General features: G+C 39.9%; 1 protein-coding gene across 1 annotated transcript in view; it reads left to right on the top strand.

Moving 5' to 3' along the window:
- LOC115379602 (MORC family CW-type zinc finger protein 3-like) overlaps nt 1-19036 on the top strand; it is a 39433-nt gene that overhangs the window by 17816 nt on the left and 2581 nt on the right. The window contains exons 7-15 of the mRNA XM_030080349.1: nt 2236-2364; nt 7580-7699; nt 7805-7902; nt 8117-8221; nt 9177-9305; nt 11342-11416; nt 12111-12153; nt 13555-13641; nt 13835-13943. Coding sequence (XP_029936209.1) covers nt 2236-2364; nt 7580-7699; nt 7805-7902; nt 8117-8221; nt 9177-9305; nt 11342-11416; nt 12111-12153; nt 13555-13641; nt 13835-13943 — 895 coding nt within the window. The remainder of the gene's footprint in view (nt 1-2235; nt 2365-7579; nt 7700-7804; nt 7903-8116; nt 8222-9176; nt 9306-11341; nt 11417-12110; nt 12154-13554; nt 13642-13834; nt 13944-19036) is intronic.

Here is a 19036-nt window from a genome sequence, read left to right on the forward strand (position 1 = left end):
GTAGTTTAAACTTTCACAAAATTATTATAACAAAAATTGTTACCAAAGTTTATGTGTCAAGTATTTGATGTTTTTTTGTTGATTACCTAAATAGCCCTTTAAATAAAACATAACCCCCCTCCATCCCCACTTATACCTCCAGTATTCCTATTACGTGACTATGGAAAAATATTCAAATCACCATAAAATCTCACTGATTGATCTAAAATTGGAAAGAAATATTAATTTTTGCTGTTTTAATGGCTTTATATTATTTCTAAGTACAGATTTTTGTTATTTATAACCAATGCGTTACAAAGTGTGTACAGGACATTGAAAACATATCATCATGTCAATTTCATGTTTACCCGGTAGAACCCATTACATTAGGAACACTCATTAAATATGAAGCAAAAAAAAATGATGTTAATCATTTATTTAGAGATGTTAAACATTGGCTGGGGTCAAATTGACCCCAAACATAATAGGAGGGTTAAACATCACACATATCACATGAAATGACTAACTTAGAACGCACATTCTACTGTGCTACAAACGCCGACAGGCCATTTAGCTTTTATGACTCAAACAATCAAAGTCCATCTCTCACCGGTTGCCTCTCCCGACTTTAATGCTGCATCTTTGCTGTCCTGTAGAACGTCGCTTCTCCTGAGCGCGCAGGTTGTGCAGAGAGGGAATGAGCGGAGTTTTTTAGGAGACTCTACTTTCTGCTTCTCTCCTGTTCGCCAAATGCCCGAACGGCTGTCGGCAGCTGTCAATCAGCCCGACAGTTTAACCCCTCCCTAACCGTGACAGTTTACTTTCCGAATTGACTTTTCAAACAGTGTCACCAGCAAAACACCCCCACACCATCACACCTCCTCCTCCATGCTTCACAGTGGGAACCAGGCATGTGGAATCCATCCGTTCACCTTTTCTGCGTCTCACAAAGACACAGCGGTTGGAACCGAAGATCTCAAATTTGGACTCATCAGACCAAAGCACAGATTTCCACTGGTCTAATGTCCATTCCTTGTGTTTCTTGGCCCAAACAAATCTCTTCTGCTTGTTGCCTCTCCTTAGCAGTGGTTTCCTAGCAGCTATTTGACCCTGAAGGCCTGATTCGTAACAGTTGTTCTAGAGATGGGTCTGCTGCTAGAACTCTGTGTGGCATTTATCTGCTCTCTGATCTGAGCTGCTGTTAACTTGCGATTTCTGAGGCTGGTGAGTGGGATGAACTTGTCCTCAGAAGCAGAGGTGACTCTTGGTCTTCCTTTCCTGGGTCGGTCCTCATGTGTGCCAGTTTCGTTGTAGCGCTTGATGGTTTTTGCGACTCCACTTGGGGACACATTTAAAGTTTTTGCAATTTTCCGGACTGACTGACCTTCATTTCTTAAAGTAATGATGGCCACTCGTTTTTCTTTAGTTAGCTGATTGGTTCTTGCCATAATATGAATTTTAACAGTTGTCCAATAGGGCTGTCGGCTGTGTAGTAACCTGACTTCTGCACAACACAACTGATGGTCCAACCCCATTGATAAAGCAAGAAATTCCACTAATTAACCCTGATAAGGCACACCTGTGAAGTGAAAACCATTTCAGGTGACTACCTCTTGAAGCTCATCGAGAGAATGCCAAGAGTGTGCAAAGCAGTAATCAGAGCAAAGGGTGGCTATTTTGAAGAAACTAGAATATAAAACATGTTTTCAGTTATTTCACCTTTTTTTGTTAAGTACATAACTCCACATGTGTTCATTCATAGTTTTGATTCCTTCAGTGAGAATCTACAATGTAAATAGTCATGAAAATAAAGAAAATGCATTGAATGAGAAGGTGTGTCCAAACTTTTGCCTGTACTGTATATATATATATATATATATATATATATATATATATATATATATATATATATTTATTTATTTATTTACACACACACACACATACATATATACATATATATGTATATATATGTGTGTGTGTGTGTGTGTGTGTGTGTGTATGTATGTATGCATATGTATGTGTATATATGTCAAATTTTACACACACACACACACACACACACACACACACACACATATATATATATATATATAGATATATAAAATTTGATTGAGTATCCTAACCTTTTCATTCAGCCAGGAAAAAACTTCCTGCTAAGATGTTCGAATGCAAGTTTTATTTTCTGGTGTTCTAAGTAGCTCTTACATTTTTACAGCAATTAACAGAAATTAATTGCTATGTTCTTAATGTGCCTAGGCATACTGCAGTATTCTGTATCTGAAGCCTCGGATGCAGATCATCATACGTGGTCAGAAAGTGAAGACTCAGCTCATCTCTAAGAGTCTTGCCTACATTGCAAAGGACTACTACAGGCCCACATTTGTTGTATCCTTTCAACACGGCTCTCTATGACTGGTGGTAACATTAGGGAAACAGGTTGTCTTTTTGTTTGTTATGTATGCGTTATGAGAATGGTCATAGATATCAATAGATATACAACCCCAGTTCCAAAAAAGTTGGGATGTTGTGTAAAATGTAAATAAAAACAGAATGCAATGATTTGTAAATCTTATAAACCCATATTTTATTCACAATAGAACATAGACAACATATTAGATGTTTAAAGTGAGACATTTTACTATTTCATGCAAAACATTAACCCATTTTGAATTTGATGGCAGCAACACCTCAAAAAAGTTGGGGCAGGGGCAACAAAAAGCTGAAAAAGTAAATGGTTCTAATAAGATACAGCTGGAGGAGCATTTTGCAACTAATTAGGTCAATTGGCAGCAGGTCAGGAAGTTGACTGGGTATAAAAAAGAGCACCTTTGAGAGGCTGAGTCTCTTAAGAAGTAAAGATGGGCAGAGGTTCACCAGTCTGCGAAAAACTGCGTAAAAAAATTGTGGAACAATTTCAGAAAAATGTTCCTCAGCAGAAAATTGGGAAGACTTTGAATATCCCGACATCTACAGTTTCTAATACTGTCAAAAGATTCCAAGAGTCTGGAAAAATCTCTGTGCGCAAAGGACAAGGGCGAAAGCCAATATTGGATGCACGTGATCTTTGGGCCCTCAGGCGGCACTGCATTAAGAACAGGCATGATTCTGTTATGGAGATCACTGCATGGGCTCAGGAACACTTCCGCAAGTCATTGTCGATGAACACAGTTCACAGTGCCATCCACAAATGTAAGTTAAAACTCTATCATGCAAAGAAGAAGCCATTTTTGAACACAATCCAGAAACGCCGCTGTCTTCTCTGGGCCGAAGCTCATCTAAAATGGACTGAGGCAAAGTGGAAAACTGTTCTGTGGTCAGATGAATCGAAATTTTAAATTCTTTTTGGAAACCATGGACACCGTGTCCTCCGCACTAAAGAGGAGAGGGACCATCTGGCCTGCTATCAGCGTAAAGTTCAAAGGCCTGCATCTCTGATGGTATGGGGGTGCATTAGTGCTTATGGCATGGGCAGTTTACACATCTGGAAAGGCACCATCAACACTAAAAGGTATATACAAGTTTTAGAACAACATATGCTCAACATATATATATACACACACACACACACACACACACACACACACATATATATATATAATTTGTATTTGTGTGTATCTGTCTAATGCAGCCACACCTTTTGAAACACAAAAAAGATTTTTCCACAAATATTTCATGATAATATTTGAGATTGTGAGATTGTGTAAAATTTTAAGGGAGTCCGAAAACTTTTTTCCACCACTATGTATATGTATATATATATATATATATATATATATATATATATATATATATATATATATATATATATATACACTATATTACCAAAAGTATTCGCTCACCTGCCTTTACTCATACTATGAACTGAAGTGCCATCCCATTCCTAACCCATAGAGTTCAATATGATGTCGGTCCACCTTTTGCAGCTATTACAGCTTCAACTCTTCTGGGAAGACTGTCCACAAGGTTGAGGAGAGTGTTTATAGGAATTTTTGACCATTCTTCCAAAAGCGCATTGGTGAGGTCACACACTGATGTTGGTCGAGAAGGCCTGGCTCTCAGTCTCCGCTCTAATTCATCCCAAAGGTGTTCTATCGGGTTCAGGTCAGGACTCTGTGCAGGCCAGTCAAGTTCATCCACACCAGACTCTGTCATCCATGTCTTTATGGACCTTGCTTTGTGCACTGGTGCACAGTCATGTTGGAAGAGGAAGGGGCCCGCTCCAAACTGTTCCCACAAGGTTGGGAGCATGGAATTGTCCAAAATGTTTTGGTATCCTGAAGCATTCAAAGTTCCTTTTACTGGAACTAAGGGGCCAAGCCCAGCTCCTGAAAAACAAACCCCACACCATAATTCCTCCTCCACCAAATTTCACAGTCGGCACAATGCAGTCTGAAATGTACCGTTCTCCTGGCAACCTCCAAACCCAGACTCGTCCATCAGATTGCCAGATGGAAAAGCGTGATTCATCACTCCAGAGAACGCGTCTCCACTGCTCTAGAGGCCAGTGGCGGCGTGCTTTACACCATTGCATCCGACGCTTTGCATTGCACTTGGTGATGTGTGGCTTGGCTGCAGCTACTCAGCCATGGAAACCCATTCCATAAAGCTCTCTGCGTACTGTACTTGGGCTAATCTGAAGGTCACATGAAGTTTGTAGCTCTGTAGCAATTGACTGTGCAGAAAGTCGGCGACCTCTTTGCACTATGCGCTTCAGCATCCACTGACCCCTCTCCGTCACTTTACGTGGCCTACCACTTCGTGGCTGAGTTGCTGTTGTTCCCAAACGCTTCCATTTTGTTATAATAGAGCTGACAGTTGACTGTGGAATATTTAGGAGCGAGGAAATTTCACGACTGGATTTGTTGCACAGGTGGCATCCTATGACAGTTCCACGCTGGAATTCACTGAGCTCCTGAGAGCGGCCCATTCTTTCACAAATGTCTTGTTTCACAGTCTGCATGCCTGAGTGCTTGATTTTATACACCTGTGGCCAGGCCAAGTGATTAGGACACCTGATTCTGATCATTTGAATGGGTGAGCGAATACTTTTGGTAATATAGTGTATATATATATATATATATAGTACAGGCCAAAAGTTTGGGCACACCTTCTCATTCAATGCATTTTCTTTATTTTCATGACTATTTACATTGTAGATTCTCACTGAAGGCATCAAAACTATGAATGAACACATGTGGAGTTATGTACTTAACAAAAAAAGGTGAAATAACTGAAAACATGTTTTATTTTCTAGTTTCTTCAAAATAGCCACCCTTTGCTCTGATTACTGCTTTGCACACTCTTGGCATTCTCTCGATGAGCTTCAAGAGGTAGTCACCTGAAATGGTTTTCACTTCACAGGTATGCCTTATCAGGGTTAATTAGTGGAATTTCTTGCTTTATCAATGGGGTTGGGACCATCAGTTGTGTTGTGCAGAAGTCAGGTTACTACACAGCCGACAGCCCTATTGGACAACTGTTAAAATTCATATTATGGCAAGAACCAATCAGCTAACTAAAGAAAAACAAGTGGCCATCATTACTTTAAGAAATGAAGGTCAGTCAGTCCGGAAAATTGCAAAAACTTTAAATGTGTCCCCAAGTGGAGTCACAAAAACCATCAAGCGCTACAACGAAATTGGCACACATGAGGACCGACCCAGGAAAGGAAGACCAAGAGTCACCTCTGCTTCTGAGGACAAGTTCATCTGAGTCACCAGCCTCAGAAATCGCAAGTTAACAGCAGCTCAGATCAGAGACCGGATAAATGCCACACAGAGTTCTAGCAGCAGACCCATCTCTAGAACAACTGTTAAGAGGAGACTGCGCGATGTGTGTGTGTGTGTGTGTGTGTGTGTACATATATATATATATATATATATATACAGTACAGGCCAAAAGTTTGGACACACCTTCTCATTCAATGCGTTTTCTTTATTTTCATGACTATTTACATTGTAGATTCTCACTGAAGGAATCAAAACTATGAATGAACACATGTGGAGTTATGTACTTAACAAAAAAAGGTGAAATAACTGAAAACATGTTTTATATTTTAGATTCTTTAAAATCGCCACCCTTTGCTCTGATTACTGCTTTGCACACTCTTGGCATTCTCTCGATGAGCTTCAAGAGGTAGTCACCTGAAATGGTTTTCCAACAGTCTTGAAGGAGTTCCCAGAGGTGTTTAGCACTTGTTGCCCCCTTTGCCTTCACTCTGCGGTCCAGCTCACGCCAAACCATCTGGATTGGGTTCAGGTCCGGTGACTGTGGAGGCCAGGTCATCTGCCGCAGCACTCCATCACTGTCCTTCTTGGTCAAATAGCCCTTACACAGCCTGGAGGTGTGTTTGGGGTCATTGTCCTGTTGAAAAATAAATGATGGTCCAACTAAACGCAAACCGGATGGGATGGCATGTCGCTGCAGGATGCTGTGGTAGCCATGCTGGTTCAGTGTGCCTTCAATTTTGAATAAATCCCCAACAGTGTCACCAGTAAAACACCCCCACACCATCACACCTCCTCCTCCATGCTTCACAGTGGGAACCAGGCATGTGGAATCCATCCGTTCACCTTTTCTGCGTCTCACAAAGACACGGCGGTTGGAACCAAAGATCTCAAATTTGGACTCATCAGACCAAAGCACAGATTTCCACTGGTCTAATGTCCATTCCTTGTGTTTCTTGGCCCAAACAAATCTCTTCTGCTTGTTGCCTCTCCTTAGCAGTGGTTTCCTAGCAGCCATTTGACCATGAAGGCCTGATTCGCGCAGTCTCCTCTTAACAGTTGTTCTAGAGATGGGTCTGCTGCTAGAACTCTGTGTGGCATTTATCTGGTCTCTGATCTGAGCTGCTGTTAACTTGCAATTTCTGAGGCTGGTGACTCGGATGAACTTGTCCTCAGAAGCAGAGGTGACTCTTGGTCTTCCTTTCCTGGGTCGGTTCTCATTTGAGCCAGTTTCGTTGTAGCGCTTGATGGTTTTTGCGACTCCACTTGGGGACACATTTAAAGTTTTTGCAATTTTCCGGACTGACTGACCTTCATTTCTTAAAGTAATGATGGCCACTCATTTTTCTTTAGTTAGCTGATTGGTTCTTGCCATAATATGAATTTTAACAGTTATCCAATAGGGCTGTCGGCTGTGTAGTAACCTGACTTCTGCACAACACAACTGATGGTCCCAACCCCATTGATAAAGCAAGAAATTCCACTAATTAACCCTGATAAGGCACACCTGTGAAGTGAAAACCATTTCAGGTGACTACCTCTTGAAGCTCATCAAGAGAATGCCAAGAGTGTGCAAAGCAGTAATCAGAGCAAAGGGTGGCTATTTTGAAGAAACTAGAAAATAAAACATGTTTTCAGTTATTTCACCTTTTTTTGTTAAGTACATAACTCCACGTGTTCATTCATAGTTTTGATTCCTTCAGTGAGAATCTACAATGTAAATAGTCATGAAAATAAAGAAAACGCATTGAATGAGAAGGTGTGTCCAAACTTTTGGCCTGTACTGTATATATGTGTGTGTGTGTGTGTGTGTGTACAATTCAGGTGTATGCAGAAGCTTGCCTTCTCTGAGTCTTCCTTAAGTCTAATTTTAGACCAAACGAATACCTATCACGTTTGGGTACAACACCAAGAGCAAAGACCAGTATGGTATTATGATGTATCACAAAAATCGTCTAATTAAAGCCTATGAACGTGTGGGCTGCCAGCTCAAGGTGAGTCTGTGTTGATTTGGTTGGTCTGTTTGTATATCATACATATTTACAACAGCTCTGCATCTCACCACCTGTTTATCTTTCATCCATATATTAATCTTGTAGGCAAACATCTCAGGACTCGGGGTCATTGGGGTCATAGAGTGTAACTTCCTGGATCTTTCACAAAGCAAAGAGAATTTTGACAACACTGATAAATACAGGTGATTGTTTTTTTTTATTCAAGCTGGTTTCTGTTGTGATGACCTCAGTTTGATAAAATTCTAATTTAGTTGCTTTCTTAATATTTATCATACAATAAAAATGTCCTCTTTTTAAGTGCCATCAAACTAGTGTAATAGTGGATTGTCCTGTCCACCACTATGACACAGGCCATTGAAATACAGAAATTTTTAAGCGCTTGGCTTCTTGTTGCAGGAAAACCATCACCAGCTTGGGGATCAAGCTGGAGGAGTACTGGAAAGAAATCCGCTTCAAGAGAAATAAAGAGGATCCAAACAGCATACCAGTGGAAGATACCATGTTAGTATATTCCCGGATTGTCAGTCTTGGGCCTGTCACTGTCATCTTGCTTGGCTACTGGAAGAACAATACTGTTGCCATAACCATGCATAAACCTGTGTATTTGTTCAATGTAACTAATTTGTCAAGGGTTCCATCCGCAATTTCTATTGAGCACATACATTATTATTACTTTCCTCTTCCTCATTAACATTTTTTTTCTATTTATTAGGCTACATCTCCATTTATTTTTCTAGGTACTAGGGCAATGTGCAATGCAACACGCACTTTATATTCTCGCATAATTGGGTACTCTCTGTATCATAAAATTACCATTGTTGGTATATAATCATCTATTGCAATATGTAATCGGGTAATGTGCAATTTTCACTAATTAGGCACTAGGGCAATGTGCAACGCAACAAGCACTTTATATTTCTATATAACTAGGTACTCTAGGTATCACAAATTACCATCGTTGGTATTAGATTATTGTAATATGCAATTGAGTATTAGGCAATCAAAATAGCACTTTATATTTCTTGGGCAATTTGCAATACAATAATGCACTTTACACTTTAACCAGCCCCTCGACATATAATTTTAGTGTTTAATGTAGTGTTTAAGCTGTGGTGAAATTCGCATGGTCCCCTGAGCCTTGGCCTGTATGTTTTATGATCAACTATGTTGTTTGTTTTGTTTTGTTTTGTTTTGATTTGATTTGTTGTTATTGTGAATGAACGTTGTACAACACCAACCTGCCAATGGGACTAGAGATGGAAATTAGCCACACGGCTACAATCTCACGTGTTTAAATTTATATGTGCATTAACATGTACTGTCCCATTTCTTTCTTTTAAAAATAAATAAATCTACAAATCTACAAATCTGTTGAACCACTTTTATTCTCTACATGTTATAGTCCTGAAATTCTTAGCTATTTGTCTCCTTTGCTGTCTGCGTCTCCATTTTACAGGAAGCGACCAGATCAAAACTGGGCGCAGTGTGATGAATGTTTGCGCTGGCGCAAACTCCCTGATGGGATCGACTGCAGTTTACTGCCAGAAAAATGGTTATGCCACATGAATCCTGATCCTCAGTTCAGGTAAGGTGTGACACCTGCTACAACAGATAACATCCTGACCTGTTACACTCATAAAGATCTTCACTGATTCTTGCATTTCTTCTCAATGAACTGCAAACACCAGACGAGTTCACCAACTTGGCTTAGCATGCATTTATGAATAGTTGCTCTAACAAGATGTCACAAAACAGAGAAAACAGATTCTAGTCTCAAGTCAATAACAGCGCTAATACACACCACCACCATACCATTACGGAAGGAACAGAGGGTCAAAATCCAATCTTCATCCCTGATAGACCAATAAAAGCAATAGGCTACAAGCAAACGCTTGTTAAAAACAGCGTTGCCACAATCCAGACTTAAAGGCCCCATGCTGTACACTTTTCCAAGGTTTTATTTTAACTGTTGATATCCCTAGCAAGATGTATTTGTGGCTCTGAGTACCTGTGGTCTGCTAAAAATAGTTTCACAGCTCCTCCCTCTTGCCTTTCTCCCGGAGCTCTGGCAGCACAGTTCGTTTAGCCAATCAAAAGAGAGAATCAGCCCCTCTCCACTGACTGGCCTGAGTGACATATGGTCGGGCCAATCACAGGCAAGTTAACGGCTATAACGTTATCAATGGTACCAATTAAAAACTTTACAGCTTCCAAAAATGTTACCGTATTGATGAGACAAAAAATCACTTACTGGTCGCGGAGTTGACGTTGGTCCAGACAATGTGGGGAAAGCAGTATCCTTTACAAACAGTTTCTTTATGAAACCGGCATTTTATTGTGTCAGGTTGATAAAACAGTCGGCGCTGAAATGAGCCGAACAGACAAGCAAATTTGGACTAAAATCCTGTGGGACCCAGGAAAAAATTAGTATCAGTCACTGGTCTCTAATGTGTGTTTCTTTTGGAAGAATGTGCAATGAAACATGAGTCTCCTTGCATCCGTCTGTGGCGCAACAATGTTTCTTCGACATGTCGCTAACTTGTTAGCTTGTTATCTGGGGAGCGGAGGCGGGCTGGCTAGTTTAAATGGGTGGAGTCGCCTTATGTGTGACATCACAAAAAGGAGGAAGTACTGTCCGCCTGTTTTAAAGGGAGAGTTTCAAAAAATGGGCTGTGTGCATTTCTTCATTTATCACAGGTTTAATGCATGGGACAGTATTTATGTGGCCCCAATACCTTTCCTATCACGAAAAAACAACAAAAGTTGCATTCCAAAAGGGTACTAAAAGACAACAACAACCACTCCAGCCACAGCCTGTTCACCCTGCTGCCATCAGGCAAAAGATACAGAAGTATCCACTGCCGTACCACCAGATTACAGAGCAGCTTCTTCCCTCAGACTGTGAGACTACTAAATGCACCATCTGCACTCCTCCATGTTTAATAATTTTATTTTTTATACAATCAATTAATCAATCAAGAGGGAACCACATTTTAATTTCATTATAAAACCTGTTGTATAATGACCAGTAAACTTCCTTGTATCCTTGTATCCTTGTATTTTTCATGACATGGGGCCTTTAAAAGCCTTTAATGTCCAGTTCAGCATTTGTATTAATAGTCCACTCAGCCTTTCAGAAGTTCAGTCAAAGACACCCATCAGCACTTGTTGTGAGTGGTCGGATCTCAAGAACCAGGAGATTTTTTTTACTTTTAGATAAAACTTTTCTATACTTTTTGTACAATAACAAAAAATTACGCTTTCTATACTCCAAAACAACAGACTCTTCTGAGCAGCTCCTCTCTCCAGCTCTCACGTTTCAACTGTTGTCTTCCTCCAACAAGATTTCAGAGTGAGACCTCTCCTTGAGCTAGACTTCTCTTAAGGTGTGCACCATCTATTGTGTGCACCACCATAATTAATAAGATGTAAAGAAAACGGATAGCTCTGTAGGGATCCTGTCCATAATGTTGTCAGACTCTTATAATATTAATCTCAGCCTGCTCAATACTGGACCAATTAAAAAAAATGCCCCTATAAGTCATTTGGACCCCAAAGGATGGAAAATACCTGAATTATCATTAAAAGCTATTTAGATGTCGATCTGATTTGTACTTGCAGGAGTTGCGTGGTAGACGAGGAGCCTGAGGACTCTGATGATGACCGGCCTTCATACCGGAAGACCTACAAACAGCAGTGAGTCTAATTCGCATCAACATTATAGCTGCTACATTATCCACAACATCTAATGGTGCTTTAATGCTTAGATCTTAGAAAGCAGTCTGCTTTGTCTGCTGATGATTTCTAATAGTGTAAAATTGTTGTTTAAAATGAATTTCATTTTAACACCAGCATTTTTCCCACGGTGCACTTTGCTGCCACCATTAGCTATGCATGGCAAATTGTGATCACTCAACCACTCACTCATGGACGACCTGCAGGTGATGTTTAGCACGACGCAGGTGCTGTACACATCCATGCTGCAACCTGTCGAGACTGACGCTGTCTGTGTACAACCAGGAAATGCCAAAGTGACACTCAAAATTGTATCATAGATGATAATCTCTCTATTTAATATTTTTCTGCGAATCTTAGTTAAACTGATGTTGTTCATGTGAAGCAGCCATTTTGGATTTGTCATGTTGATTTTTGGAAAGTAACGGATGCATGCAGGTGCACTGTGGGTCTGGACAGTTTTGTGCTTGTTACATCGTTCATCAACCATTTTATGTTAATCTGGACAAAATAGTCAGCAAAATACCTAAAATATAGTATGATTAGGTTTTACTTCTTTAGCATGGCGGTATGTAGACTTGCAGCTGAGCTTGTAAAAACTGATTTGAGTGGCATTCTGGTATGGGTTGTTAATTGTGTGATATATTTGTTACAGAGAAAGGGAGGAAAAACTGAAACAAGAGAGGAAAAGAAAAAGGGTAAGGAGGAAACTACAATCTAGAGACCAATGTTAATGCTGTCTTTATTATTTTTCCATTTTCCTAATTTTTTTTATGTATGTATGGTGTTAAAAATTTAGAAGGCTGCAGATTATTACTTTAATATCTCACAGTACATTACCTTTGACTGGCAAGCTGTCAGTTGGGTTTGAACAATAATTTCCTTTCAAAATTGCTTTAACTGTTTCTCTTACAGAAATAAAAGGACACTTACCAGATCAAAGTAGCATCTTAAGGAGATTTTGGACTTTTGAATGCATTTTGCTTCATAATTCTTAAAGAGCAAGTCAGCACCAAACCACACATGACAGAAAACATGTTTTCTCTAGGGGTCTAAATGGTCAGGCAGTTCTGGCCACACCCAGTTAGTGTTGTCACAGCAGGTATTTTTCATCAAGTTTCAGTGGATATGCTCCATTTCGAGGTGCTACTTATGCAGCAGGAGTGAGGAAAATTACAACGGCATATTGGGCCCATTGTAGGGAGAAGAAAGTTTTTACACTGCAAAAAGTCAAAATCTTACCAAGATTATTTGTCTTAATTCAAGTAAAAATGTCTTATTTCTAGTCAAAATATCTCATTACACTTAAAATAAGACATGATCAGCTCAGAAATAACTTGTCTTTAGACAATTTTGCCAATGGAACAAGCTAATTTTTACTTGTGACAAGCACATTTTTACTTGTGACAGAACAAGTAAAAATTTGCTTGTTCAATTGGCAAAATTTGTTTCTTGTTTCAAGCTAATTTTCACTTGTTTCAAGTAAATTTCCACTTGAAACAAGTGAAAATTGTCTAAAGACAAGTTATTTCTGAGCTGATCATGTCTTATTTTAAATGTAATGAGATATTTTGACTAGAAATAACACATTTTGACTTGAAATAAGACAAATAATCTTGGTAACATTTTGACTTTTTGCAGTGTATTGTTTTTTCCTCTGAAATTTACCATTTTGAACTCAAAAATTCTGAGGATTTTTTTCCCTGAATATTAGTCCCCTCCCTGGCTCCATCATTTTTTTTCCCTTTCAAACAAATGTTCTGGTCAGCTGAATGAAAAACTGGAAGGAGCTGTGGTAAAAGTCATTGTTTATGAAGCTACACTTAAGTAGCCATAATTTATCATTTTTTATTAATTATTTTGGAGCGCACCCACAAGTATCTGCCATGACATCACTGATTGGGTCTGGCCAGTAGTACAACATGCCAGGATGTTTCAATCCATAGAGAGCGGTGCAGCACAACTTTTCTGCTCAGTGTTTACTCACTGATCAAGTACTGTACACGTTGGAAGAAGTGGCTCACTCACTGGTGGTATTCATCTCCAGTTCCTTGATCATTTGTGTGTTAATAACGGGGCTTTTGTGATATTTCTTTTAGACTGAGGAGGATATAGCTAATCTTGCCAAACAAAATGAGGATCTTCGAAAGGAGCGCGAAGCTCTGAAACGGAAGTTGAATGAAAAGGTACATTTCCTTTCTAGAACATCAGCAGTCTTAAATGAAAAGCAGCAGTTGGTCAGAATGATTGAAGTTGTTGTAATAATGTTATTAACACCCTCCAAATATTTTGCAGTTGCTGCATACAACTGAACAACAATAATTACATATCCAGAATATATAGTGATGCTTGTTTTCTTTTTATCATTTATGTTAACAGACTGTCAGCCCTCTTGCCTCTCCTCGCAATACACCAAGGAGCAGTCTACAGGGGGGTGCTGCTAGGGCTAAATCCTCTTCCATCGTGTTGTCAACCCTCTCACAAGCTGGTAAAGGACCTCTGTTTTCACCTGTGTGTATGTGTCAGTGTTACTTTCGTCAACGATTATGATGACGAAATATTTACGTCAATGACCCTATTTTTCATGACGAAGATGGGGCGATGACGAGCTAAAAATATCTCTTTTATGAGGGAAACATAACGAGACGTGTGCGTATTTTTGTCATGACGAGACGCGTATCCGCGCGGTGAACACTGGCGTACGACCACAGGATACGAGGATCCCAGGATATGAACACATCCTGGATTTATTTTTCCTGGCTTGTATATCAGCTTGTATATCAGCCAGTGTTGTGTATATATATATATATATATATATGTATATATATATATATATATATATATATATATATACACACTACCAGTCAAAAGTTTGGACACACCTTCTCATTCAAGGTTTTTTCTTTATTTTTACTACTTTCAACATTGTAGATACAAACTGAAGACATCAAATATATGAAGCAAGATATATTATGTAGCAAAGAAAAAATTGTTAAATAACTCTAAATATGTTTTATATTTTAGATTCCTCAAAGTAGCCACCCTTTGCTTTGTTGACAGCGCTGCAAACCCTCGGCCCTCTCTCAATGAGCTTCATGATGTAGTCACCTGAAATGGTTTTCACTTCACAGGTGTGCCTTGTCAGGGTTCATTTGTGGAATTTCTTGCCTTCTTAATGGGGTTGGGACCATCAGTTGTGTTGTGCAGAAGTCAGGTTACTACACAGCTGACAGCCCTATTTTACAACTGTTAGAATTCATATTATGGCAAGAACCAATCAGCTCAGTCAAGAGAAATGACAGTCCATCATTACTTTAAGAACTGAAGGTCAGTCAGTCCGGAAAATTGCAAAAACTTTGAATGTGTCCCCAAGTGCAGTCGCAAAAACCATCAAGCGCTACAACGAAACTGGCACACATGAGGACCACCTCAGGAAAGGAAGACATATGGCGCTTTTCCACTAGTACCTACTCGGCTTGACTCGGATCGACTCTACAAGGCTTTTCTGTTAGGTGGGACCTACTCAGCCGGGGTTCCAAGCGAGCTGACTCGACAGAGTCGAGTATTTACATTGTAGATTCTCACTGAAGGCATCAAAACTATGAATGAACACATATGGAATTATGTAGTAAACAAAAAAGTGTGAAATAACTCAAAACATGTTAAAACATAGATTTTTAGATTTAGATTCTTCAAAATAGCCACCCTTTGCTCTGATTACTGCTTTGCACACTCTTGGCATTCTCTCGATGAGCTTCAAGAGGTAGTCACCTGAAATGGTTTTCCAACAGTCTTGAAGGAGTTCCCAGAAGTGTTTAGCACTTGTTGGCCCCTTTGCCTTCACTCTGCGGTCCAGCTCACCCCAAACCATCTGGATTGGGTTCAGGTCCGGTGACTGTGGAGGCCAGCTCATCTGCCGCAGCACTCCATCACTCTCCTTCTTGGTCAAATAGCCCTTACACAGCCTGGAGGTGTGTTTGGGGTCATTGTCATGTTGAAAAATAAATGATCGTCCAACTAAACGCAAACCGGATGGGATGGCATGTCGCTGCAGGATGCCGTGGTAGCCATGCTGGTTCAGTGTGCCTTCAATTTTGAATAAATCCCCAACAGCGTCACCAGCAAAACACCCCCACCCCATCACACCTCCTCCTCCATGCTTCACAGTGGGAACCAGGCATGTAGAATCCATCCGTTCACCTTTTCTGCGTCTCACAAAGACACGGCGGTTGGAACCAAAGATCTCAAATTTGGACTCATCAGACCAAAGCACAGATTTCCACTGGTCTAATGTCCATTCCTTGTGTTTCTTGGCCCAAACAAATCTCTTCTGCTTGTTGCCTCTCCTTAGCAGTGGTTTCCTAGCAGCTATTTGACCCTGAAGGCCTGATTCGTAACAGTTGTTCTAGAGATGGGTCTGCTGCTAGAACTCTGTGTGGCATTTATCTGCTCTCTGATCTGAGCTGCTGTTAACTTGCGATTTCTGAGGCTGGTGAGTCGGATGAACTTGTCCTCAGAAGCAGAGGTGACTCTTGGTCTTCCTTTCCTGGGTCGGTCCTCATGTGTGCCAGTTTCGTTGTAGCGCTTGATGGTTTTTGTGACTCCACTTGGGGACACATTTAAAGTTTTTGCAATTTTCCGGACTGACTGACCTTCATTTCTTAAAGTAATGATGGCCACTCGTTTTTCTTTAGTTAGCTGATTGATTCTTGCCATAATATGAATTTTAACAGTTGTCCAATAGGGCTGTCGGCTGTGTAGTAACCTGACTTCTGCACAACACAACTGATGGTCCCAACCCCATTGATAAAGCAAGAAATTCCTCTAATTAACCCTGATAAGGCACACCTGTGAAGTGAAAACCATTTCAGGTGACTACCTCTTGAAGCTCATCGAGAGAATGCCAAGAGTGTGCAAAGCAGTAATCAGAGCAAAGGGTGGCTATTTTGAAGAAACTAGAATATAAAACATGCTGTGAGTTATTTCACCTTTTTTTACATACATGTGTTCATTCATAGTTTTGATTCCTTCAGTTAGAATCTACAATGTAAATAAACTTGAATATATGGAATGACACTTGAATATATGGAATGAAAGTCTGAATATATGGAATGAAACTTGAATATTTTGAATGAAAGTCTGAATATATGGAATGAAACTTGAATATATGGAATGAAACTTGAATATTTTGAATGAAAGTTGAATATATGGAATGAAACTTGAATATTTTGAATGAAAGTCTGAATATATGGAATGAAACTTGAATATATGGAATGAAACTTGAATATTTTGAATGAAAGTCTGAATATATGGAATGAAAATTGAATATATGGAATGAAAGTCTGAATATATGGAATGAAACTTGAATATTTTGAATGAAAGTCTGAATTTATGGAATGAAACTTGAATATATGGTACGGAAGCCCTAAAGGGCCATACATAAATATATTTTATTTCCTCCGTTTTCTCGTGATAACGAGATAATTTTCCTCCGTTTTCCCGTGATAACGAGATAAATTTCCTCCGTTTTCTCGTGATAACGAGATATTTTCCCTCCGTTTTGAATGAATGAATGAAACGTGATAGGCCTGAGATTTCCATCATACGTGACATGTCATGCTGACTGACGTCTCCTTGGACACATAAAGCAGGGGTCACCAATCATGTGCCATGGAGGGCCGAGAGGCTGCAGGTTTTCATTCCAACCAAGACCTCCACCAGGTGATTTCACTGATCACCTCACCTTGTATCAGAAAGGAGGAACTAATCAGTGAAATCACCTGGTGGAGGTCTTGGTTGGAATGAAAACCTGCAGCCTCTCGGCCCTGCATGGCACATGATTGGTGACCCCTGACATAAAGCATAAAGCTATTTCAGCCTGTGTCGGGCCTTGATTGAACAGATAAGTGATGCGGTGATCGATATTCTCCTGCTCCTCTGACATTGCTACACTGACTGATGTCTGCAATGCTTTAATAAACTAGACAATCGCTTTGTTTTCTCGATTTAATTATCTCGTTATCACGAGAAAACGGAGGAAAATTATCTCGTTATCACGGGAAAACGGAGGAAATTTATCTCGTTATCACGGGAAAACGGAGGAAAATTATCTCGTTATCACGAGAAAACGGGGGAATTATCTCGTTATCACGAGAAAACGGAGGAAATAAAAGTTATGTATGTATGGCCCTTTAGTACGGAAGCCCTAAAGGGCCATACATACATATATTTTATTTCCTCCGTTTTCCCGTGATAACGAGATAAATTTCCTCCGTTTTCTCGTGATAACGAGATAATTTTCCTCCGTTTTCTCGTGATAACGAGATAATTAAATCGAGAAAACAAAGCGATTGTCTAGTTTATTAAAGCATTGCAGACATCAGTCAGTGTAGCAATGTCAGAGGAGCAGGAGAATATCGATCACCGCATCACATATCTGTTCAATCAAGGCCTGACACAGGCTGAAATAGCTTTATGCTTTATGTCAGGGGTCACCAATCATGTGCCATGGAGGGCCGAGAGGCTGCAGGTTTTCATTCCAACCAAGACATCCACCAGGTGATTTCACCGATTAGCTCCAGGTGATCAGTGAAATCACCTGGTGGAGGTCTTGGTTGGAATGAAAACCTGCAGCCTCTCGGCCCTCCATGGCACATGATTGGTGACCCCTGCTTTATGTGTCCAAGGAGACGTCAGTCAGCATGACATGTCACGTATGATGGAAATCTCAGGCCTATCACGTTTCATTCATTCATTCAAAACGGAGGAAAATTATCTCGTTATCACGAGAAAACGGAGGGAAATTATCTCGTTATCACGGGAAAACGGAGTAAATTTATCTCGTTATCACGGGAAAACGGAGGAAAATTATCTCGTTATCACGGGAAAACGGAGGAAATTTATCTCGTTATCACGAGAAAACGGAGGAATTATCTCGTTATCACGAGAAAACGGAGGAAATAAAATTTATTTATGTATGGCCCTTTAGGGCTTCCGTACTTTAGGGCTTCCGTAATATGGAATGAAAGTCTGAATATATGGAATGAAACTTGAATATTTTGAATGAAAGTCTGAATATATGGAATGAAACTTGAATATTTTGAATGAAAGTCTGAATTTATGGAATGAAACTTGAATATTTTGAATGAAAGTCTGAATATGCTGGTGGGCCAAATGCAAACTGGAGTGCAGGTCGGCTATAAAGCAGCTGGTTAATGAATAAAAACACAAACTGTCTACCTGGAGGGTGGGAACAGGGGACAGGGGAGCCAGGAGGAGCTCATCTTCCCTTAGCCTAATAACACATGAACTCCCCTAAAAACATGATGCAATAAATTTTGGGAGGTCTCTAAAATATGTATTAACAATATGCAGGGTTTCTTCTTCCATATAAAATTCGGAGGCGCCAGCCTTTCTTACATTTTGTGCCCCGGTGCAATTAAACGCATTCTTTCTATTCACTATAGACGCGATACAGTTATTATAGAAATATCATAGGCCACTACGTGAATGTTCGCGCTGCAGTTATAACAGGAACACCACAGAAATTTTACTTGTTGATTTATCCACCAAAGCGGAGCT

The sequence above is a fragment of the Myripristis murdjan genome, chromosome 21 (genome assembly GCF_902150065.1).
Source record: "Myripristis murdjan chromosome 21, fMyrMur1.1, whole genome shotgun sequence".
Taxonomy (NCBI): domain Eukaryota; kingdom Metazoa; phylum Chordata; class Actinopteri; order Holocentriformes; family Holocentridae; genus Myripristis; species Myripristis murdjan.